At 42.0% G+C, this 25,243-nt stretch overlaps 1 protein-coding gene and 1 pseudogene across 1 annotated transcript; one reads left to right on the forward strand and one right to left on the reverse strand.

Annotated features, from left to right (window-relative positions):
• Positions 1-12,180: 12,180 nt before the first annotated feature.
• On the reverse strand, positions 12,181-24,812 carry LOC141410428 (uncharacterized). The gene is given in 3 exon segments (XM_074059516.1): positions 12,181-15,595; positions 15,597-16,932; positions 24,550-24,812. Coding segments are annotated over 2 exon segments (1,473 nt in total). The 5' UTR covers positions 16,919-16,932; positions 24,550-24,812; the 3' UTR covers positions 12,181-15,444.
• On the forward strand, positions 18,216-24,559 carry LOC141418556 (putative acidic leucine-rich nuclear phosphoprotein 32 family member C; annotated as a pseudogene).
• Positions 24,813-25,243: the final 431 nt, after the last annotated feature.

The raw sequence follows: 25,243 nt of genomic DNA on the forward strand, positions 1-25,243 counted from the left end.
AAATAGGTGGCAGGTCTGGGTCCCAGTAGCCCTCACAATTGTTCAGTGTCTTTTTTGAAATTGGTGCTACCCATTGGGTCACCACCAAATGTTCAGCCCCAGTGTCCACCATGAAATCTACAGGTTGGCCCCCTACTGACATACGGACCACGGGCTCTTGGGGACTGAGCAGGATAGAGCCCGGTCGTCCCTAATCATCAGCCCGCTCAATGCTTGTGAGCCCCATGAAGGCCTCTTTCTCTTTTGTCTCTCTGTGCCTGGGCTGGAGTTGTGGGCACTCACTTCTCCAGTGTCCCTCTTGGTGACAGAAAGTGCATTGATTCTTCTTTAGGGGCTCTGATCCCTGGGGCCATGCTTGTGGGGGGTTTCTTTGGGGTCCTTCTTTGCCTCTTCCTCAGCCTCTACCCTGACTGGAATTGTGCCCTCCCCATTCTTTCAATACCACTGCCAGGAGATCTATCTTTTTCTTCATTTTTTGTTCTACCTTCTTTTGGGCCTCCTGGTCTTGGTTGACAAGACACCTTAGTTGCCACTTCCAGGAGCTGGCATGCATTCATGCCTGCAAATCCTTCTAATTTTTGTAACTTTCTTCTAATGTCCACATGGGCCTGCCCCATGAAGGCAGCATTGATCATTTGCTGATTTTCAGGGGCCTCAGGATTGAAGGGAGAGACTAAGCTTCACATAGTCTCTCATAGAACTGTGCTGGGCTCTCATCAGACTTCCGTAAGATCTCTGAGACTGTTCATGTTTATGTTCTTTGTTCATGCCTTTTTATCTCCTTATCTTAGACCTAACATCAGAGCCTCTCTATATCTTTGTAAATTCTCTCAGCCTTCTGCTTCATTTGGGTCCCATGCAGGTTCGGCTTCTGGATAAGCCATCTGGGCATAGGCTCACACATCATTTGTCCCATTGGGGGCATGAGTCTCAAGCTAATGTAGGGCTGCCTGGATGACTCATCTCAATTCCTCCATGCTGAAGAGCATTTGGAGCAATTGTCTACAGTCCTGCCAGGTTGGATTGTGAGTTTGGATGATGGACTGAATCAAGTCGACCATGGCCTGTGGCTTCTCAGGGTATGAGGGGTATGATTTTTCCAGTTTAAGAGGTCCATGTTGGTGAAGGGCTGATAAATGAACAAGGGCCCACCTCCCTGTAATTTGCTATTTGGATTGTACCACATGGCCCCTCTGGTCTCTCTGAGGGGCATCTGGAATGCTGCCAAGCTATCAATCAGGTTTTTGGGCAAGCTCCAGACTGCGCAGGGTGGCTGGTTGAAACTCCCGATGAGGGAGGAGAAGGGGGGTCTCCTGAGTCCTCAGGTTCTGAGTCTGTTGTGGGATCTGCTGGAAGTGGGGGTGGCCAAGGCACAGGCAGATAAACTGGGGCATATGGTGGTGGAAACAGATCAGGTTCTGCCTGGAGCAACAGGGGAGAAGCCTTTTCTCTTTTCCTTTCTTTTGATAGTCCCAGTATTTGTTACCCTTGTGATCATAATCTTACAATTGTCTTTAAAGCATTTCTTAAGCCAAGGAGGAGGATGAGCTGCAATGTCTGCCATATGTCTATGTAGGGGAACTGGTCAGGATAACCCGGAGTCCCTGTCACTACCTGATAAACCCTATGAATGGTTTCTCAATCCAGAGATCCCTTGGAAAGCCATCCAACCTTAAAGGATACCCAGTCTATTTGACAAAATTTCCAAAGGCTCTGGGGTGTGAGCTCCACTCCGTAAACCACCTGTGTACCCTTTCTTGAAGTTGTCAAGCATACCTTGAATCAACCATAAAAGGAGTTTGTTTACTTTTGCTCCCACCCATATTGAAACAAGGTACAAGAGGATCAGGGAGTTTGGAAATGAGGTATGGGGTCCTCAATTTCTGACACAAAGGGAAGACAGACAACTTTTGCTTCATTCATCCCTAGCTGTTCTCGTGGAGATAGTTCAGCTGCCTCTTAGCCATAGTGAGTCCATATAAACCCTGGACCGGTACTCCAAGGGGTCGCCCTAGACCAAGTGAGAGCATCCCTGGCTTCTGGAAATGAACTTCGCACACCATGTGGTGACTGAAGTCACACTTTTTTCATACTCTCAGTTGTACATCACACATTCATCATCCCAGCAATCCTGGTCTGGAAGGTATTGCGGCATCCTCCTAATAATCACAAATACCAAAGATCCAGGTTCAGGAGTACTAGTGCATACCTAGGGGTGATCAGGTCCCTCTTCCATCCTCTCATGGACAGACCTATTCTGATGGACCTGGATCCTACCTGTTCCAGATGGGCACTGCTGCAAATTTTCCTGGTTCCTGAGGTCTCTATCCAGGTTCTGTTGGCATGTATGGACCTGAGGCCTCAGACTTCATGGGAGGATTCCCTACCCGTCCAGACTAAGTGTGCAGTGGCACCTCAGCAGGGTTGCATCTCCAGGAGTTGGGCCAACAGCCAGGGAGGCAAAAATGCCAACTTTGGTTTCTCCAGTTCCTGGCCAATGCACCAGAAATGTTGCAGAAAATGTCAAGGGAAACAAAGTCACTGATCCCTGCAGGAAGCAGGGATTTTATTATGCTGGCAGACTCACGGGAGATAAGTTCTCAAAGCGCTGAGCCCTGATCTGTGTCAGGGGCTTGGTTAAATACTCTTCAGGTGAGTTATGTAACTGGGGTTTTTTGTAGTATATGGGTCAGTTACAGGAAAACAAGTTGGTTACAGAGTTTGCCCCCCACCCCCTTATAGAATGTGGTTATAGTTACAGGAAATATTGCAGGGTAGCTGGAGGCATGCAGTATTGCAGAACTAGGAGAAAGCTGCTTGCAGACTCAGAGTGCAGAAGTTAAATTCCATACAGTAAATCGCCCAAGCTGGCTCCAACACCAGCAGTGCCAAAAAAAAAAAAAAAAAAGGAAATTTCCTGCATTATATTTTCCTCTTATTTTGAGATGAGGAAGAAAAAACTGAATTGGGGCACTGGGGACAAGGAGGGGGATCTGGACAGTGAGCTGAAAATATAGAAAAAAATATTAAAACCGAGAATTAGCTGTGAAGAAGTGATAAAAGCAAACTGTACTGCTAGGACTTTTCCTCTTTTCTGGTCTCGTTTCAGGAAAACCCAGTATGTGAGAACCAGTCTCCAAAGGTGGAAGGTGCTGACAGGTGAAAAGGCAGACAAATTCAGAATTATGTAGAATGCAGTTTATTAGTGACTTGCAGACAGATGTGTCTTGGGCAGCAGCAAGGCAGGAGGAAGGTGCCCACAAAGGTGAGCTTTAGCCAGTCAGAATATACCTGTGCATTCTCAAAAGCTATTAGCAAGCTGGGTGCTTGTGGCTCACACCTGTAATCCTAGCTAGTTTGGAGGCTGAGATCAGGAAGATAGTAGTTCAAGGTCAGCCTGGGCAAATAATTCATGAGATCCCCATCTCCAAAATAAGCAGAGCAAAATGAGCTGGGGTTGTGGCTCAAGTGGTAGAACTCCTGCTTTCCAAATGTGAAGCCCTGAGTTCAAATCCCAGTCCCACCAACCCCTCCCCACAAAAGCTATTAGCATGTCAAAGGTCAGTTAAGAGACAATCCAGGTGTCAGTGCCCAGCACAAAATGATCAATGCTCAGCTGACTATCTTAACAATTTTATCCTTTAGGACTTGCAATATGTGCCAGGGTCACCTGGAAGGCAAGAGGGTGGTTACAACCAATGTCTGCAGTCAAGGCAAGCTGGATCTCTACAGGCCTGAAATTCAGCGCCTTCTCTGAGAATCTTTTTTTTTTTCCCAGTACTAGGGCTTGAACACAGGGCCTGTACCTTGAGCCACTCCGAAAGCCCTTTTTTGTAATAGGTTTTTTTTAAGATAGGGTCTCACAGACTATTTTCCTGGGCTGGCTTTGAACCACGATCCTCCTGATCTCTGCCTCCTGAGTAGCTAGGATTACAGGTGTGAGCCACCAGTGCCCAGCAAAACTTTTAATTACTTTGTCATTTATATCAAAGAAATACTGATGCTTTACATAGTACTAAAGAGAACTTAAAATTTGAACTGTACTCTCCCCTCCTTCCCTATTCTTCTGCAGAGGGTATTCTTTGTCTCTCTAGTACAAGGGTAGAGAGAGAGTTTCTGGAAGCCAGGAAGGGATGCTTGGGAAGCTAAAATTTATTGGTAGTAGACAGAGGGTCATCTATCTTTGAGCCAGGACACAGCCATCGGGAAGAGAAACTATGGAATCTTTTACTCATTGCTGTTTCTCAAGAACTTAACAGCACCTGGTATAGAGTAGGTGCTCAATAAATATTTGTTAAATGATGAATAATCTTTGTATCTAACCTGACCAATAGGACTTTTCTGCAATAGTAATAGTCATATCCCTGAACAGGCCATATTTAGCCAGCATAAGAAAGCCCCTCTGCTTTAGCCCTCATAAGCAAAGTAACCTGAAGTAACTTGGTGCTAACCAATCCACTTTTTTTATTCCTTATTTCTGCTGACTTTAGCTCCTTTCTGTCCATAAACCCCGTTTCCTCCACTCAGCCATTCTACTTTTTAAAATGAGATGCTGCTTAATTCTAGAATCACTAGTTAAAGACAATTGGCTCTTTAAACCAAATTTGTTGTAACTTTGGTTTTCTATTCTGCCTTTCCCATATGCCATTTTAATATCAAGTGTTCTTATCACATGATTAAGTAATCTGCAAATTTTTACTTTTCCTTAAAACCTTGAAGTAATACCATTGCCCTGAGCATATGTATGTGAATATATGCATGCCTGTGTGGGGTGGGAAGAAGGAAGGGATATGCTAGCTTTATTAGAGCACAAATGTAAAGAAAAAGAAACCAGTCAGGTTATTGTTTGATTTCTCTAAGTCTGCAGCAGAAGCAGATTTATGGAAGACAGTTGTGGGTTCACAAGTGCCTGCACAAGAGCAAAGTTCTCAGGCTGGAGGAATGGCTCAAATGGTAGAATACTTGCCTAGCAAGTGTGAGGCTCTGAGTTCAAACTTCAGTACTGAAAAAAGAAAAAAAAAAGCAAAGCTCTTTTGCAGAACAATCTACAGGAGGAAGTTGCAGGACACAGATAACTAACAGAAATCAGTTAATAATATCAGAATGTGTTTTTTTTCTGGTGGCAAAGAACAACTCATTCATCACACCTTCCCCCAAGCAAACCTGGTCCTTCTTGTTTCTTTTTCCACTATTGAAACAAAGAATTAGGAAGTGTCAAAATGGGTATTGAAGCCAGACCTGTCTATTTTCATTCATTTCTTCATTCATCAAGAATGTGTTGAGTGCACACTATGTGCTCAGGACTGTCCTAGAGAAAGGATGTCAGTCACTAATTGTCAAGCAACTGATACCTGTCTGCACCTCCAAGAAGTCCCACTGTGTGGAGGACAGCAAAAAGCACAGCAGTGATGACCACCAGGAGCAGCAGTCCCAGGATATCAACTAATTGCATGGTTTGCAGGTGTCAGGGTTGTCAAAAAAGACAAAATTTACACAGGTACTGGGTGGAACAACACTTAATTCACATAAGGAAGAAACACAGCAATCAGGTGCCAGGAGCTCATGCCTGTAATCCTAGCTACTAAGAAGGCAGTGATCAGGAGGATCATGGTTTGAAGTCAGCCCAGGCAAATAGTTTACGAGACCCCATCTTGATTAAAAACCCATCACAAAAAAGGGCAGCGTGGACCAAGGTGTAGGCCATGAGTTCAAACCCCAGTACTGCAAAGGAGGAGGAGGAGGAAAAGAAAGGAAGGAAGGAAGGAAGGAAGGAGGGAGGGAGGAATGGAAAGAATGGGAGGAAGGGAGGGAGGGAGGGAGGGAAGGAAGGAAGGAAGGAAGGAAGGAAGGAAGGAAGGAAGGAAGGAAGGAAGGAAGGAAGGAAGGAAGGAAGGAAGGAAGGAGAAGGGAGAAGAGAAAGAAAAGAAAGGAGACAGACCTAAATAACCTTCAATTGTGTGCACTGACCCCCATGGGCAGCGGATCTCACACCATGGCCAACAGAGATAGTCTGCATGCATCTTTTTGTGCTGCCCATTAAGGACCTGTTCCTACTCTCCTAACTACTGAGAACAGGTAGAGCAGAGGGATGGGGCAGGTGCCATATGATATACACATGCTTAAACAGAACAAAGATATGCACATTAAAGGCCAGGCATGGTGGCATACACTTATAATTCCAGCTAGGTGGGAGGCATAGATAGGATTGTGGTCCAATGCCAGACTTGGGAAAAAAACCACAAGACCTTATCTGAAAATTAACCTAAAGTAAAATAGGACTGGAGAGTGGTAGTGTCTAGCAAGCGTGAAGCCCTGAGTTCAAACCCCAGTACCATCAAAAAAAAGTGCAAATTAAACAAGGCGATGAGCCCAGCAGAGCATGAGATGTGCCCCAAGTCCAGTATGTACTCTTTGGAAACTACGTGAGTGTCAACAAGCTATGCACAACTGCAGTCCACCTGCTGCTGACGCAGCAGTAGAGCACATGTGGCTCACTCTCTGCCATGAATTTGGAAGCAGTGCTGACTCTGAGGAAACCCCTAAAAAGTTTGCTCACAAAATCCTTCTGTCATTTAAAAAAATGCTTATTTTTAAGAGCACTTTTAGATTCGCTTTTGTGTGTCTGTAGAAGGGGATCTGGGGTTTGAACCTGGAGCTTTGCATTTGCAATGTCGGTGCTCTATCACATGAGCTACACCTCCAGTTCATCTTACTCTGGTTATTTTGAAGGTGGGGTCCCAAGAACTGTTTGTCTGCTCTGGCCTTGAACAGTGATCCTTCCAATCTCAATCTTCCAACTAGCTAAGATTACAGGCATGAGCCACCAGCACCCAGCCTTAGGTTCACTTTTAAGAACAGAAAATACAGAATTTCCACATATCCCCGGCGCCCCATATACATGTCCCCAACCATAGTGATATATTTGGTAGAGTCAACGAACCCACATGGATACATTATTATCACCTAAAAGTCATACATTACATTAGGGTTCACTCTTTTGTGGTACATCTTATAGTTTTTTGACAAATGTATGAATGTATTCATCACTGTAGTATCATACAGACAGTTTTATTGCCCTAAAAATGCTCTGTGCTCTGCCCATTCAACCCGCTTTACTCTTTAACCTATGGAAATAACCTCTGATTTTTTTACTGTCCCCATAGTTTTGTGTTTTCCAGAATGTTCTTATAGTTGAAATCACACCATATGTTCCCTTTTCAGATTGGCTTCTTTCGATTTAAGTTTCCTCCATGTCATTTCATGAGTTGATAACTTATTTCTTTCCCTTTTTTTGGTGGGGGGGAAGGGGACTGAGGTTTGAACTCAGGGCTTCACACCTGCCAAGCAGGCACCCTACCACTTGAGCCACACCCCCAGTCCATTTTTTTCTGCTTATTTTGGAGATGAGGGTCTCAAGAACTGTTTGCCTGGGCTAACCTTGAACTGCAATCCTCCCGATTTCAGCCTCCTAAGTAACCAGGATTATAAAGGCATGAGCCACTGGCACCCAGCTTCATTTCTTTTTAACACTGAATAATATTCAGTGGATCACCAAAGCCTATAAATCATTAACCTACTGAAGGGTATCTTGGTTTTTTTCCAAGTTTGGGGAATTATAAGTAAAGCTACTACTTTAATTTCAGGTGAGCAGGCTTTGGTAAATACCTAGCAATGCAATTGCTGGGATGGTAAGAGTATGTTTAGTTTTGTAAGGAACTGCCAAGCTGTATTCCAAAATGGCTGTACCATTTTGCATTCCCATCCTGCAGCAAGTGAGAACTCCTGGTTGCTTATATCCTCACCAATCTTTGGTGTTGTCATTGTTTTGGATTTTGATCATTCTACTGGTGTGTCATGGTATTTCATCTCATTGTTGTTTTCATTTGTAATTCCCTAGCAATCTATGATGTAGAACAAATTTCATATATATCCTTGCCATCTCTTTTTTTAAAATCTTCTTTGGTGAGGCATCTTTTTTTGTGTTTATTCTTTAAATTGAGTTTATTCACTTTCTTACTATTGATTTTAAGATTTCTTTATATATTTTGGATAACAGCTATCAGGTACAGGTTTTGCAAATATTTTCTTCCAGTCTGGGGTTTATCTTACTACTTGCTTGACAATGTCTTTCACAGAGCAAAAGTTTTTCATTTTAATAAAGTCCAGCTTGTCAGTTATTTTCAGTGCAGAATCTGAAGTCATTACCATACTTAAGATCACCTAGATACTCTCCTACATTATCTTGTAGTTTTATAGTTTTACATTTAGATGTGTGACCCATTTTGAGTTAATTCTGTAAAGAGTGTATAATCTATGTCTAGACTTTTTTGTATGTGGATGTTCAGGTGTTCCAGTACCATTTGTATTTATGTGCAACTATTTCTGAGCTCCCTGTTCTATTCCATAGATCTAGTTGTCTGTTCTTTCACCAATACCAGATTGTCTTGATTACTGTACCTATATAGTAAGTCTTAAGTCAAATCAGTCCTTTTTGTTCTTCTACTTCAAAACTGAGTTGACTACTATATATCTTTTGCTTCTCCATATAAACTTTAGAATCACTTTGCTATATCCAAAAAATAGCTTGCTAGAATATTCATCAAGATTGCATAGACCCTATAGATCAAGTGCAAAGAAGTGACATGTTCACAATATTGAGTCTTCTGATGCATGAACATCCAAATCTCAATCTCTAATTTATTCAATTCTTTCATTAAATAATATTCCTCATGTAGATCTTGGACACATTTCATAAGATAAATTTATACGTAAGTATTTCAATTTGGGGGTGCTAATGGTAACGGTAATGTGTTTTGTATTTCAAATTTCACTTACACATTTCTAATACAGACAAGAGAATCATGTTTGGACCTTAGCCTTGTTATAATTGTATATTAGTTTCAGGATTTTTGTTTTCATTGATTCTTTTGGATTTTCAACATAGACAATCATGTTATCTGTGAAAAAAAGACATTTTTATTTCTTTCTTTCTGATCTATATACTTTTTGGTTTCCTTTTCTTGTTTTATTGTATTAGCTAGGCTTTTTCATACTGTGATAAAAAGTAGCAGTGAGAGGAAATATCTTTTTCCTGTGCCTGGGGTCTTAGCAGGAAAGCTTCTAGGTTCTCATTAAGTATGATGTTAGTTGTAGCTTTTTTTAAAAGCAGGTGTTCTTACCAAGTAGAGGAAATGGCCCCTCTATCCCTAGTTGGCAGAGAATCATTGTTATTTTAAGATAGTACTTCATCAGGGTCACAGGACAGAGGCGGATGATCAAGCCCCTGGAACACGGGTCCTTGGCCAGTAACCCCAAGTGCCTGGATTAAGACAAATGAAGAAGTCAATAAATGAGTCTAAGAGGTGCTGAGGGTGCATAGCTAATAACTATCCTGCCTGAAAATGGAACTTCTCCAGATCAGTTTTAACTGATCCTGAAATTTTGGGGGCGGAAAGCAGTACTGGAGGTTGAAGTCAGTCTTGTGTTCACTAGGCGGACATTCTACCACTTGAGCCATGCCCCCAGCCCTTTTTGCTTTTGTTATTTTTGAGATAGAGTCTTACTTTATGCTTGGCTGGTCTGGACCACAGTCCTCCTTTTTGTGCTTCCCTGTGTAGCTAGAGATGACAGGTATGTGCCACTGAGCTCAGCCATTGGTACAAGGGGGTCTTGTGAACTTTTTGCCCAGGCTGGTCTCAAACCATGTTCAAAGACCAAAACAAAATGGAGGCAGACATGTCTTTTTTTTCTCCTCAATTTAGTTAATTTGTGAGCCCAAGTAAGGAGTCAGTGCCTCTAAGCAAAATTAGTTCCTAAGTACCTTAAGAATGAAACCAGCTCTTGGTTTATCCACCTGGAAAGGTGCTGTCAGTGTATGGCTAGTTAGCAGAATGGTTCCCTTCCAGCCCTCTGTATGGTTATTGATATGGACAGTGGGCCTTAGGACTTAAAAGTTAACAAAATTATTACCTTCTCCTGGGGACTCTGTTGCTCATCTATATTCAAAGAAGGATACATGACTTTGGAGGAGTGCAAGTGACACCTTTCAGGCACATATTCATTGCTTTAATGCAGGTGAGTCTAGTTATATACAATCTCACCTTATTTTTCCCATGTGGTTAGAAAAAGATGAAAAAAAATGCCCATTCTGATATGGGAATCCTTTCTTGCCTTATCATAATATGAAAGCAGAAAAGTCCAGGACATGCCTGGGAGTCACCAAGCAGTTTGATTATTGTCTTTGGAAGCTCCAAGACATTGTGTATTAGCCAGGCCATTACAATGGAGTGTGAGATAAAGGAAACTTCAATATAGGTCACAAATCCTGCATTGATAGCTACCTTGGCCATAGCTGACTGATTCTTACCAGGGTGTTGTCATGACAAGCATGGCAGAGTCTTCTGACAAAATAAGAAAAGGAAAGATTGATGTCATCAGACACTCCACGAAATTCTCAAAGCCAGGGATATTCTTGTTCAATGGGTGAGCATTCTTGTTCTAGGGGTGAGCATTGTCTGGGTATAGTTACCCAAGATGTTTGAGTCCCGAGGTTACAACCTTTTTTTTTCTGGTGGTATGGGGGTGTAAACTCAGAGCCTCACACTCGCTAGGTAGGCACTGTACCACTTGAGTCATTCTATCAGCTCCAGAAGTTACTTCTGCAGGGATTCACTGACCCAAATCTTTCAGCCTTGGTTGTCCCACGTGAAGGAGGTCATGTTCTGGACAATCTGGCATACTCTATAGTACTGTCCACCTGCATCAAGGAATCAGGAGTCCCAGGTGCATATAGAGAAACATTAATGTCTCAATATTCTGTCACTCATTCACCTGTCCTATCACATGGTCCCACACCAGGGAGATGCCTGAAGGTTAACACTTCTTCTGACTTTTAACCAGGAGGCCCGCTGGTGGTGGTAGTAAAGCTCCAGACCACAAACTACCCCCTACATAGTACATTCCAGTGGGAAGAAAGAAGAAAAGGAATGGTTGATTATACTGAGTCTTTGATCACTAGCCCAGATGACTTCAGGGACTGAACTTATTATGCAAGTTCCTGGATCTCATCAGGTTTGACAGGTTGGCTTGCCTATGCCAGTGTCTATGACTTTATGTAGAAAGTGATCAACTCGTTTTAGGCCAACAATGAACATGTCAGTGATATGTAGATAACAAGTACCTATGGGTAACTGGGCAGGTTGCAAGTCAGAATTTAAGTATTTTTGTGGACTGAACTGTGTACCCCAAAACTCACATACTGAAGTCCTATAGGTCCAACATGACTGTGTCTGGAGTCCTGAAGCTAGAAATGAGGAAGGTTATTGTGCACTGTTCAAGTCAAGGGAAGAATGACCCTTCCCTTGGCTATTCAGAGACCATCCAAGACACTACATGTTTCAATAGGCATCTGACCAAAGCCACAATTAGGCAATGCTGGTCAGGACTACCTGTCAGGGGATCCTGCAGGGGAGAACATCCAACCAAAAATGACATTCTTAAGCCATTAAGGTCTCATGGAGTGTGCCTTGCACACATTGCACTTTCTTCCTCACAAGTTCTACCTTTTGGACTTGAAGTGTCTAATCTATGCCCACCATTGAATTTAGGAAGTACCTAACTCATCTAGACTCACTAGTTCACAAACAGAGAAGAATTTTGCTTTGGAATGAATTGTATCTTGAGTTTTGCCCATATTTGATTTAGATGCTTAGGTGAGACCTTGGACTTTAGATAATATAGCTGATACTAAAATGAGATAAGACTTTTGGAGTTGCTGAGGTAGAATAAATGTATTTTGCAGGGGAGGACATGAGTGGGAGTTGGGAGAGAGTGGAATGTTATGTTTGTCGAAAATCTAATCCCAAATGTGATGGATTTGGAAGTGGGGCCTTAGGGAGTTAATAGGAGTTAACTCATGAGGATGGGGACCTCATGATGAGATTAATGTCTTTCAAAGATCTGAAAGGGGCACCAGCACTCTTATTCTGACATGTGAGAACACAGCCAGAAGGTGGCCATCTGCATACCAGAGTTCTCAGCAACACTCAGCCATGCTAGCACACTGATGTACCTTTAAGCCCACAGGACTGCCATCCAGTGTGTAGTATTTTGTTATAGCAGCTTCAACTGACAAGAGTCACCAAAGACATGTCCCACCCAACCCCCTACCCATGTCCCAAAACAATTAGGCTCACTTATGTCTGACAATCCTTTAAGGAACAATTCCATGTTATGCAATTCCTCCTCAGTAATAAAAGAAAAACTAAATCTTGCAAATTAAAACAATACCAAGTGGAATATAATTTCATCTTTAACAACAACAAGAAAAACCCTAAGTATGAACAAACATTTTATTTTAGGAACATAAGAAAATTTCAATTATTAAGAAGTTTATCTACAAAATAAATTATAAAACAAGGAAATGTCCCATAAAATTATAATTGAAAAGGTGATAGAATTCAGCAATCATTTCTAATTTTTTAAAAAAGCTATGCATGGTGGTACATGCCTATAATCCCAACACTCTGGAGGCTGAGGCAGGAGGATATGTTCAAGGTCACCCTGTCTCAAAGACAAAAAAGAAAACAAGCCCCTTAGTAACCTCTTTAATTATTGCTCTACTGTATACCAGGTGTCAAGTACAATCTGGAGTACCTTATACATAGTAATTTAACCTTCACAATCCTGAGGAAGCTCAACTTTATACATGGAAAAACTGAGGCACAAAGAACTAGTGTTTTTCCCTGGGTCACACATTTTAAAAAGTGGTGAAACAAAGATTTCAACCTAGGATGCTGGTCACAAAACCTGTACTATTAACCATTGCACTGCTTCTTCTAAAGACAGATTAAATATAACAGAATATGTAAGACTCAATGACAAGCAACACATGGAACTGCGAAATACTAAAGCTATTCCTGCAGAGTTAAACTTAGACACGGAATATCTGATACCTATTCTTGGACATTTTGGTAGGTTTTTGCGAATGCAAACATAAGTGGCATAAAATTGGAAACATATATAAAGGAATCACTATGTATTACATACCTTCCTACAAAACCTAAGAAGCAAAATGAAAAGACTAATACAACTAAATATAATTCAGCAAGGTAATAGGATTCAATAAAAATTTCCAAATAGCCAAGAGTCTGAGGCATTCTCAGATGTCAGGGCATTCATTCCTACTGGACATGTATACAAGATTGGTAGTAGTAGGCTAATAGTTATCAATAATGTTAGTTCCCACCCTCTAGAGACTAGTGGAGGAGGGAATGAGTAAACAAGAACCAGGAGGTAAAATTACTACATCAAACAGCCAGATGGTTCTATTGAAGATACGTCCACAACTATTCCATTTAGGATGAAGGGCTGTTTCCATGTGCACATAGAGGGGCATTTTCCTCTCTGGGATCATGGATTATGGAGCTCGCCCCCACCCTACCAAAAAATATACTCCCATGTGAGTATCTTTTAAAGGAAAATGGAAATAAATATAAATTACCAATACAATTGAAAGTGCAGATTCACAAATGGCAATTTTCCAGTTGTGTCAGGTAACTTTTTTAGGTCTCCCCAAAATTTATGCCCCCATTAATGCTTCCTAACTTTGTGAGATTTCCCCCAGAAGCACATCTAATTCTCATTTTTTAAAACCTTCAGCTCCCTTCTCTTTCTTCTCTATTGTCTGAAACACAGACTATAGCTCACAAACCTCTCCTCCAGGTTACATGACACAGCACCTCTAGTATCCCCCTCCACCAATGCCACAATGCCCATCCTCTCATGCTATTAAGAAAAGTTTGGGGCATAGAAATAAGGAGATGGATACCAGAAAGAAAGGTCCCCCAGTATTAAAACTCTATGGCAAGGGTGGAAAGGAAAAGTTGTGACAGCTGCAAGACTGTAGAAGGACAGGAAATTCTCTAAGATTTCCCTTTTCTATCCCTTTGGGGAATAAAAGAAGGCCTAAAAGATAATGATGGGTACACTTTTCATCCTGAAGGTGGCAGTTGTAGGTAGACAGCACTAGTTGCTAGGAAAAAAAGTTAGTTTGACTGCTATATCATGACAAAAAACTAGTCAGTGTAAATATGATCACCCAGGAATTCTGGGCTGTCAATTGTATGTGCCATGGTCATGAAAGTCATGTTATCTAGTAATAAATTTTGACTATAAAGTTTATTTAGGAAGTTGGATATATTCAGTTAGTTGAAAACTGGAGTCAATGTGTAGAACAAAGGACATCTCAACAGAATAACTTCCGGGCCTGACCTAAATACATAAACACTTATTCACACATAAATCCATAATTCTACAAGGTCCAATAGCAGTAATAAGACTTCCAGTGCTAAACAGAAATGAAGGTGAGACTTTTGTGATAGGATATGCCTCTCCCACATTTATTTACTTATTTTTGTTGGTGTTGCAGTGGAACCCAAGCCTATGCCCAGGCTAGGCAAGAACTCTACCAATTGAGCCATGCCCCCAGCCCTTGGTTTTTGTATTTTATTTCTGAGGTAGGGTCTCACTAACTTTTCCCACGGTGGCCTTGAAAGTGTGATCCTGCTGTCTTTACCTCCCCAGTAGCTGGGATTATAGGCATGACCTATAACACCCAGTTCACTTCAATCTATAGAAGCTTCTAGTCTTGTAGAGAAGGGAAGGGAGAAACTGCCCATGTTAAGTTTAATTTGAGTTGGATTTTCAAAAAATTTTAAGAACCACTATTCAAACAATAAGGCAAAAGAAATCAACACCACATCCAAACTCGAAAACTGACAAGTTGGTGTGAAATAAAGTCATACACATCAAGAAGGAAATTTTAACATTTAAATTCTGTAGCACCATCTAACTCTAAAATTGAGGTCTAATCAATGGAAGTTTAAGCAGAATCAAGCTTTTGAAGTGTCTTTCAAATGAGATGCATCTTGAACACTGTGAGGAAACAGAGATGAGCAAACAGAAAAAGGACCTTTTATGGATAGGAAACATCAGAGATGAGAGGCTACAAATTACAGTATAAATTTAAAAAATGTGACAGATGTGGAGGGCCATAGAGAAGTAGGAAATAATCCTATACAATGTCTTGTAAATGACTACGAAAACATTCTTATAGAAAAGTACTGTAGAATCACTTAAGTATGCAGTGAAATTGAGAAGCTGCAATACAATAAATAAGATATAACCCCTGTTCCTTAGAAATATGACTAGGAGATGAACAGTAACAAGAGGCAAATTTTTAATACTTAAGAGAAAGTAAGGGAGATAGAAGCCAATCTGCAAGTAAATGAGATGCTTTCCCAATAATTGGAAAGGACTACAATAAGTTAGTGCCACTCTCCCAACTTAGTAACCCAAGGGAAAGGAGTAGGCAATGGTCAGCTCTAATGGTTTCAAGAGTGCATTGAAACCATTCTTGGAGCATTCTTATAAGTAAAGCTTAATTCACACTTTCTTGTTCTGTCTCTCAGAAAACCACACCTTAGGATTATGACCGAGGCAGACCTGAGGGCTTCTCTCCAGTGTGAGTTCGCTGGTGATGATTGAAAGTGGAACGCTGACTAAAGGCTTTCCCACACTCAATACATTCATAAGGCTTCTCTCCTGTGTGAACTCTCTGGTGGACAATAAGCTGTGAGCTGTCACTAAAGGCTTTACCACAATCCTTGCACTTATAGGGTTTCTCCCCAGTATGGGTTCTCTGATGGACCATAAGGCTGGAGCTATAACTAAAGACCTTCCCACACTCATTACATTCATAGGGCTTCTCACCAGTGTGAATTCTCTGGTGTATAATCAGGTATGAGTTTTGATTAAAGGATTTTCCACACTCATTGCATTTGTAGGGCTTTTCACCTGTGTGAAGTCTCTGGTGCCGAATAAGGCATTTACTCAGACTGAATGCCTTACCACACTCACTACATTCAAAAGGTTTCTCTCCAGTATGAATTCGCTCATGGTCAACAAGTTGAGAGTTCTGATTGAAGGCTTTCCCACATGTGCTACATTTATATGGCTTTTCCCCAGTGTGGAGGATCTGATGTCGAATAAGACATTTACTCCTACTGAAGGCCTTGCCACACTCCATACATTCATAAGGCTTCTCCCCAGTGTGGATTCTCTGATGGTCAGTAAGATTTCTGTTGGAACAGAAGGCTTTCCCACACTCATTACACTTGTAAGGTTTCTTACCAGTGTGAAGGACCTGATGTCGGACAAGATTTTTACTCCGACTGAAGGCTGCCCCACACTCCTTGCACTCATAAGGTTTCTCTCCAGTATGAGTTCTCTGGTGGTCAAAGAGTTTGGAACTCTGATTAAAAGCTTTCCCACATTCATTACATTTATAAGGTTTCTCCCCATTATGGAGTCTCTGGTGTTGAATGAGATGGGAGCTGTGCCTATAGGTCTTCCCACACTCATTGCATTCATAGGGTTTTTCCCCTGTGTGGGTTCTGAGATGAACAATTAGTTGAGAAGTCTGCCTGAAGGTCTTACCACACTCGTTACACTCATATGGCTTCTCTCCAGTGTGGATTCTCTGGTGCCCAATGAGGTGTGAACTCCAATTGAACACTTTGCCACATTCACCACACTGATAGAATTTCTGTCTCTTTGGAACTCCCTGATGTTCAGCAGGCCTAGAGAACACATCTGGATGTTCCCCTATTTCCTTATATTCTCTACATTTGTCTTTTATAGATTTTTTCTTATCTTCATCTATCATTTCCAATAAATCACTTTCTAGTCCAGACTCTTCATCCGAGGGCTGCCCCTTCAGTTTCTCGGAAGCATCGTCATAAGTATCTCCAGCTTTTGGTCCCCTAGTAGCAACTCCATTGAAGCCCCATAATGATCTATCAGATGACTCCAGTCCTTCAGAAATGTCCTGTTTTGGAGTGAATTCAGAACTCTCCATCTTGTTCTTACCTGCTGCCAAAAGAAACAAGAACACGTTTACCCATTTCTTGTCCTGCTGTGGAAATAGAATCTTTAAACCCCTAATGTATCTTAACAAATTTTACATTATGATTTAGGAATGAGATGACAAACTAAGAACAACAAAAGAAATTGAAAAACACTTAATTTTGTTTTTAAGGACAGAAAAACAAAGAGGGGAAGATGGCTAGTGGAGGAGGATGGGAAAAGAGATACTATGACAAATGGATGTTGAGTAAGCACAGCCTAGCCAGCAGAACTACTGCAAAGCAAGAGCCCAGATTGTACAGCATGGTGACATGTTCCAGAAGTTTACTCCAGTACTATCTCCTTAGTAAAAGGATGAACTCTTAAGTTCTTCCCTAACCATGACACCATATGATTCCATGCTTCTCAGAAAAGATGTTGTGAGAGAGGAAGCTGGAAAATACATTAAGTTAAATACAAGAAAGAGAGGGCAAAGAAAGTAGTGAGTTGATGACAGATTTATATTACAGGGCATAATCAGGAAAGTGTACAAAAACAGGAGATCTTGTATGACGGGACAGTGGCAAGATGTGGACATGGGTTTAGAAATGTTGGGGAACAGTGGTGAAGGGGAAAGGAGAGCTCTAAAACAGGAGACATCATAGGGCCTAAGAACACTGGGCTGGTCGGAATCACTTTGGTACTCCTATAAAAACTGAGAGGGACATCAATAATTTTAAATACAAATTATGCCTTTCAGATCTTGATTCTCTACTATAATAAGGAAAATAAACATTTGAATATGTGCCTGAATTTTGGAGTTTTGGAATACAAAATCTGGGAAAAGGTACATTAGTCATGGTTTATCACTGAACCCCAAAACATTGATTCTTTTCAATCACGTCTTATCCAGTGTCATGTCTCTACACCATATAGCAACTGAAAATCTAAAGATGCCTCTATCCATGACTCTCATGTCCACCCTCTGTCAAGATGGTTACTGTCCTAAGCCTGTCGTTCACAGGACCTGCCCCAAGCTTTGCAGAGAGAGAAGCTCATATAACTATGCTTTGTGTCAAATGATAACCATGCCACAAGGGACCACAGGTGACTGCAGCAGCTGGGTACCAGACCCAAGAGCAGATCATCTGTAGGTTAATCATCTGCCTCTGCTGCGGACTGGACCAGAGACGGCCAATACAAGTTCGCTGTGCTTTACACACCAAAATATCTACCCAAAAGGCTGATGGTTGGTCTCCGGCTGATGACACAAATGAGAGGTGACTGCATCATGAGGAATGAATTAACTTCAACAGTGAATTAACACATTTTGAGTTCATATCTAAATGTGTATTAGGAGGTGGGGCCTCTCTGGATGAAGTGGGTCACTAAGGATGCATCTTTGAGAACTGTAGATCTTGTTTTGCCCCATCCTGTCTCCTTTTCTGCTTCCTATTTGCCACAAAGTAAGCAGTTTTGCTCTGCCATGCCCTCCGACTGCCATGATGGTCTATCTCACTGTGACATGCCTAATAGCAATAGTGCTATTTGATCATGGACTGAAATCTATGAAGCCATGACCCAAAATAAACATTTCCTCCCCACCACCTATTATTTTGTCCGTACTGGGGTTTGGACTTGTGGGGGCCAGCCAGGCATTCTACCACTTGAGCCATATCCCCATCCCTTTTTGCTATAAGTATTTTTGAACAGTCTTGCTTTTCAGTCCAGGCTAGCCTGGAATGCAAGCCTCCTATTTATGCTCTTCCTGTAGCTGGTATGACAAGAGCATGCCACCACTCACAGGTTTTATTGATTGAGATAGGATCTTGCAAAGTCTCAAACCATGATCTTTCCAATCTTTACCTCCAGAGTAACTAGGATTACAGGTCTGAACCTCTTCACCCAACCTCTTTACTCCTTTAAGTTGGTTTTCTCAGATATTTCATCACAGCAACAATAAGTGACCAACACAATATTTAATGACTATACCAGTCAGATCCTAGTCAATCCTTCTTTAAGAAAATTCTGATCTGGAAATAGGGCAAAATGAAGAAAATTAAGAATCAGACCTAGAGATCAAATAATGCAGGCAGCCAAATCAAACCATTAGTTTGATTTGCAAGAAGCATGAGAAGTAGTAATGCTGAGCATAAAAATTTCACAGTAAAGAAATGAATAGGGCTGGTAACCTGGCTCCGGGGGCTCCGCCTCACCCACACACTGCCCGGGACGGCACCTCCAGGCGCTGCCTCCAGCAGACCCTTCTGACAGCCTGGGACACCTCTCCCCTCTCCGCCCCAGCCACAGGAAGTTAAGTTTGAAGAGAGGGAACATGCACATGAAGAAGAGGATCCACCTGGAGCTAAGGAACTGGACCTTGGCAGCTGTTCGAGAACTTGTCTTGGACAATTGCAAATAAAATGACGGAAAAATTGAGTGCCTAACAGCCGAATTTGTGAACTTAGAGTTCCTCAGTTTAGTAAGTGTAGGCTTGGTTGCAGTTTCAAATATCCCCAAACTACCTAAATTGAAAAAGCTTGAGCTAAGTGACAAGAGAATCTTGGGAGGTTTGGACATGTAGTGTAAAAACTTCCAAATCTCACACATCTAAACTTAAGTGGAAATAAACTGAAAATACCATCACCTTAGAACCTTTGAAAAAAGTTGGACTGTCTGAAAAGCCTGGATCTGTTTAACTGTGAGGTCACTAACCTGAATGACTACGGGGAGAGCATCTTCAGGCTCCTGCCCCAGCTGACCTACCTGGATGGCTATGACCGAGAGGCCTGGGAAGCTCCTGACTCAGATGCAGAGGTGGATGGTGTGGATGAAGAGGGGGAGGATGAAGAAGAAGATGAGGAGGATGAGGATGGTGAGGAGGAAGACTTTGATGAAAAAGAAGATGAAGATAAGACGAAGATGTAAAAGGGGAAGAAGATGAAGATGAAGTCAGTGGTGAGGAAGAATTTGGGCATGATGGACAAGTTGATGAGGATGAGGATGACAAGGAGGAAGAAAGCAGGAAAGGTGAAAAGAGAAAGAGAGAAACAGATGATGTAGGAGAAGATGATTAAGACCCCAGATAACCTGTAGAAACAGAACTGTTCAGTATTGGTTGAACTGCTCATGGATTTGATAGCTGTTTAAAAAATAAATAAAAGGTAGCTGTGATACAAACCCCAAGACACCCACCCACCCAAAGAGCCAAAGAATAGTTCCTGTGACATTCCTCCTTCCTCCATTTAGTCCCTCTTGGTAACCCACCAAACTTGGGGACTCAGCCCCAACAAAACTGTAAGTGTTGTTAGGTTTTCGTGTAAGACTCTTGCTGTAGTATGGACAGCTGTGATTGGTGAGTCAACCGTCTGTGGCTACCAGTTACACCTAGATTGTAACAGCATTTTAACTTTCTGTACAAGAAGCTTTGTAAATAAAATCTTAACATTAAAAAAAAATGAATGGTAGTGGGAGGAGAAGCAGAGAGAAAACACACAATTAGGGAACAGCTGCATTAGTCACACTAGAACACTGGTGAAACTTCATTTGTTTATGGTGCTGAGTCTCTCAGGCTGCCCTGAGTCACAGCTCAGTCTCTGGGAGCCCTGTTTCCCATAGCCTGGTCTACCTCATAGGTAGATTATTCCATTCCTTTAGGCCTTAAAATCCAAAGCTCCTTACTTCTATAACTAGAGGGACTTTCTATCCTTACAACTAAGATAACCCAAACTAGCTACCTTATGTCCACTAATCATGAAAAGAAAATTATGATCACTGTTATATCTGGGTGATGAATGCAGGGAAATTCATTATACTACTTCATTTTGTTTCAAAATATTTATGATAAAAAAAGACTTTAAAATAGAATTAAGAATATGTACAGAGTGAATACTCATAAGTTACTGGGGAAGAGAATCATTACCCAATGAGGCCATGCTGTGATTATTTCTTGGCATCATGTTTGGGTATAGGGCTCTCTGAGTGCCATGTCTTTCCATTGCCTCTGAGTACAAGGCAGAGATTGGCCCTCATACACTGCAGTTTCTTAGAATGACAAGCTTCTACTGCTCAGAAACAGAAGGACAGAGTCATTAGGGATACTAGGCATACAGGGAATACAGGTTATGTGCTCTTGGTAGGAAAAGGGGTGGGGACAGGACCTGGGATCTACACATCAAAAAGGACAATCCAGGGCTAGACAGTCCATTACCATAGCACAAGGACCCAGCTTCAGGGATGCATTAGACAAGAGCTCTTAGATAGGCAGAGCCTAGAGATGAACTCCAGTTATTCTTATGCCACAGCCACTGGAACTCAGAAAAAAAAAATAAAAAGCCATACTTAATGGGGCCTGACCATCCAAAGCATTGTGGCTGCTGCTTGGTCACCTGAGATTCCCCACTTGGGGAAGGGAAGGACTTGGTAGTGCAAGTTGAGGTGAAGGAAGAAAGGCCAAGCCCTGTCTTCAAGCTCCCGTAAAGCCTATATTCCTAAGGACAGGATTTGATAGCATCCCAGCAGATCAATACACACTGACTCTTATTCCTTTCTCTAAGGGTCTTATTCCTAGTGTGAACATTCCCTGGAGGGCACAGAAGTTCTTTGGCTTAAATGGAGACTTCCCAGCCTGCCCTTTCAACCTGTCTGAAGGAAGCTATACTTGATCCCATTCTCTCTGCCCTGGTTCCCTTGCACCAGCCTACCCTGATTTCCCCTCCTGTCTGGTGTCTCTTCCTGCTCCTGCCCTCTCATACAGACACTCTTCAAAGTCCAGCTCAGTGCTTCCCTCTTTAAGTACTCTTAACAGCTCTCACAGTTTTAACACTGTTCTCACTTCTCTTCAGTTGCCTGTGGGAAATTTCACTTGGGTATCATATGACTCCTTACATTTTTCTGTATAAAATACATGTTCTTACCACCTTTTTTTCCTGATTTCTCAAGTTCTGTCAACTATTCCAGAAGTAAGCCACAGCATTTTAATTCCCCTTTTCCTTTCTTCTAATACATGCTCCATAGGTTTTTCCTACATCGATTCCAGATTTAATACAATTCCTAATAGACTCCAAAGTGGCATCTATTTAGAATATGAGAGGTGATCCAAAAGTTCTTCTTTTTTAAATAAAAAAGAAGGGGGGTTGGGTGTCTCTATGTTGCCCAGGTTGACACTGAACAACTCTGGGCTCAAGCAATCACCCTGAATAGCTGGGATGACAGGCCTGCACCACCATACCTGGCATTAAAATCTATATGAAACACAGGAGATTCACACTGTCAAAACAATCCTAAAAAGTTGGAGAACTCACACTAATTACAAAACTTACTAAAAAGCAACAGTTATGAAGACTATGTGCCACTAGAAGAAAGACATAAAGATTAATAGAACACAACTAAGAGTCCAGAAATACAACCTATACGCTACCCATAATTCCACTCTTGTTGAAATAAGGGTGTCAAAATCACTCAAAATGGAAAAATAGTCTTTTCAACAGATGTTAACAAAACTGACTCTCTACATGCAGAAGAATGAAGTTGGAGCTTTACCTTATATGATATACAAAGGTTAACTCAAAATACATCAAAGACTTACATGTAGGAGCTAAAATAATTAAACTCTTAACAAGAAACATATACCTAACAAGATTTATGTATAAATCTTTGTAACATTGAATTTGGCAATATATGCTTGCCAAATGCAGACCAAAAACACATGGACAAAAGAAAAAATAAATACTATGGACTTATGAAAAAATACTTGTGCTTCAGTAGACAGATGAAGAAAATAAAATGCCATCCCACAAACTGGGGGAAAATATTGCCAAATTATATATTTGATAAAGTACCTGTACCTAGATATAAATAACCTTTATAACCAAGAAGAAAAATAACCTAATTTAAAAATGGGCAAAGAATGTGAATAGTTATTTCTCTAAAGATGATATGTAAGTGGCCAACAAGGACACAAGATTAGCCAGCAACATTAATTCTCATGGAATGCAGATGATCACAACAAAATACTACTTCACATCCGCTAGGGTAGCAAAAATAAAGTCAGATAATAATAAGCATCAGTGAGAATGGGGAAGAAGATACTGGAACTATTACACAGTGCTGGTGGAAATGTAAGTTGGTGCAGAAAGTTGAGAAACCACTCAGGCAGTTCATCAAAACATAGTTACTATTATACATTTATCACTTCACCTAGTAATTCTATCCCCACGTACATTCCCAAGATAAATTATATAAACACAAAAATTGATATATAAATGTTCATAGCAGCATTATTCATTAATTGTAAAAGAAGGAAAATACCCAAGGATTCATCTCAGTTTTCAAATTTATTGGCTATCATGTTATTCAACGCATGGGTATTCTCTTAAAATTCAAGAAAAAATTGTCTACTATGGCTTTTCCTCCCCAGTGCTAGAGATTCAACCCAAGGCCTTATGCAGGCTAGACAAGTATCCTGCTGCTAGTTGAGTGTGGTGGTACTTGCCTACAATCCCAGCTACTCAAGAAGTGGAGGCAGGAGGATCTTGAGTTTTGAGACCAGCCCAGCCAAAAGCATAAGATCATATCTGAAAAATAATCCAAAAGCAAAAGGGCAGGAGGGGCATGGTTTGAGTAGTACAGTGCTTGCCTAAGCAAGCATAAAGCCCTCAGTTCAACCCCCCACTACTGCCAAGATAAATACGTACATACATACATACATACATACAATAACCTAATTCTTCAGTCCTTGAACATACAGAGAGCCATACAGGTGTAGGGAATACACCAAATCCACTGCAATGGCTGTAGGTTAAAGCTGTACCTTTGTTTAAAAACTGCATTTTATATACTGGTTCTTTCACCGTAACAAGATTTCTCTATTTTTCTATACAAATGCTACTTGTACAGCATTTTAAGTGTCATACAGACGTGTACTATGGGAAAAAAAAAAGAAAACACATTTTAATGATCTTCAGGAAAAACGTATTGATGGCGTTACCATGTCAGTCCCAATCTAAATCAAAGTATGAACAAACCAGGCCAGGTGTCCTCAGTGGTGGAGCACTTGCCTAGCACGCCCGAGGCTCTGGACAAAAAAAGAAAAAGGGGAGAGGGAGAAGAGACGAAGAGAAAAAAAGAAACGAATGAAGGGCAATTCGAGAGATAATAACTTTAAAGGGCAGTAATATGAATTGCCTAACGTCACTAAATTACACATTTCTCAAACCGTAAGTATGTATGGTATGGCAACTGTTACCTGTATGGGGGGGTCGTGTAGCTGGGGGATGCGAACACAGGGCTTCACGCTCGCTAAACAAGCCCTTTGCCACTTGAGCCACGTTCCCCAGCCCTGTTATTGTACTTTATCACGACAGCATGAACGTTTTTTAAACGCAATAGCATATGTGAAGTTGGAGGCACAGAGTTCTAGAATCCACCATACCTAGAAAGCATGGCGGGATCTTTCACGGGGAGCATAGGTCTATTATGATTTTGGACTCTAGAACTGTGAGATAATAAATTCCTGTTGTTTAAGCACAAAAAAAAAAAAAAAAGGGAAAGAAAGAACGGGAACAGCGATGGCATGACCTGATTTCGCAATCCCCACACGGCTGCAGGCCGTCACCGACTGCATCCCGTACCGCCCGCGCTCACCCGCGCTCTCCCGGGCTCCACTGAATGGCGGATATCTGCACAAGCGGGTGAGAGGCCGAAGCCGAGACACCGACTCCACCTTCTCTCCGCCCGAGACCTGGTGGCGAAGCGGTTCCCGAAACCCTCCCTGACTGCGCGGGATCGCGGCCCCCGCGCCGGCGACGCAACCTCCAGCTCCGCTTGTCCGCCGCCCTGCCAGGTCATGCACCGCCTTGCACCACCGCCCGACAAGAACTCGAGCCGCAGCCTCGGCCGCCAGCCGTACTCACCTCCCGCCGCCAGGGTCGCGCACGCGCGTCGCGGCCCCCGGCCCTCCGTGGCCTCTCTAGCAAACTAGGAGGACCGACGTCTCCACGGCTCCTCCGCTCCAGGGCTGGGCTGCATAGCCTCAGGGCAGGCAGGCTTGCCCCACAGGCCCTGCGTCCCCCTGCACGTGTCACCTCGGTGCTTCCATGCCCCTTCTGGTCCGGAGCTTGTTGCCTATATCCCTCCCATTGTATCTGCAGTACTGCTCCACCGTGGAGAGAGAGCCGACACTAGGATCAAGTTAGGAGCAGCAAGCTCCAAAACATTAAACTCCAGAGCAGAGAAATAAATTCCCAAGCAAGGCTCTGAGGTTCTGTACGTCCTTGATTTTTGTTTTGTTTTGTTTTCTTTTATTCATATGTGCATACAATGTTTGGGTCATTTCTCC

Source organism: Castor canadensis, chromosome 17 (assembly GCF_047511655.1).
Source record: "Castor canadensis chromosome 17, mCasCan1.hap1v2, whole genome shotgun sequence".
NCBI lineage: Eukaryota > Metazoa > Chordata > Mammalia > Rodentia > Castoridae > Castor > Castor canadensis.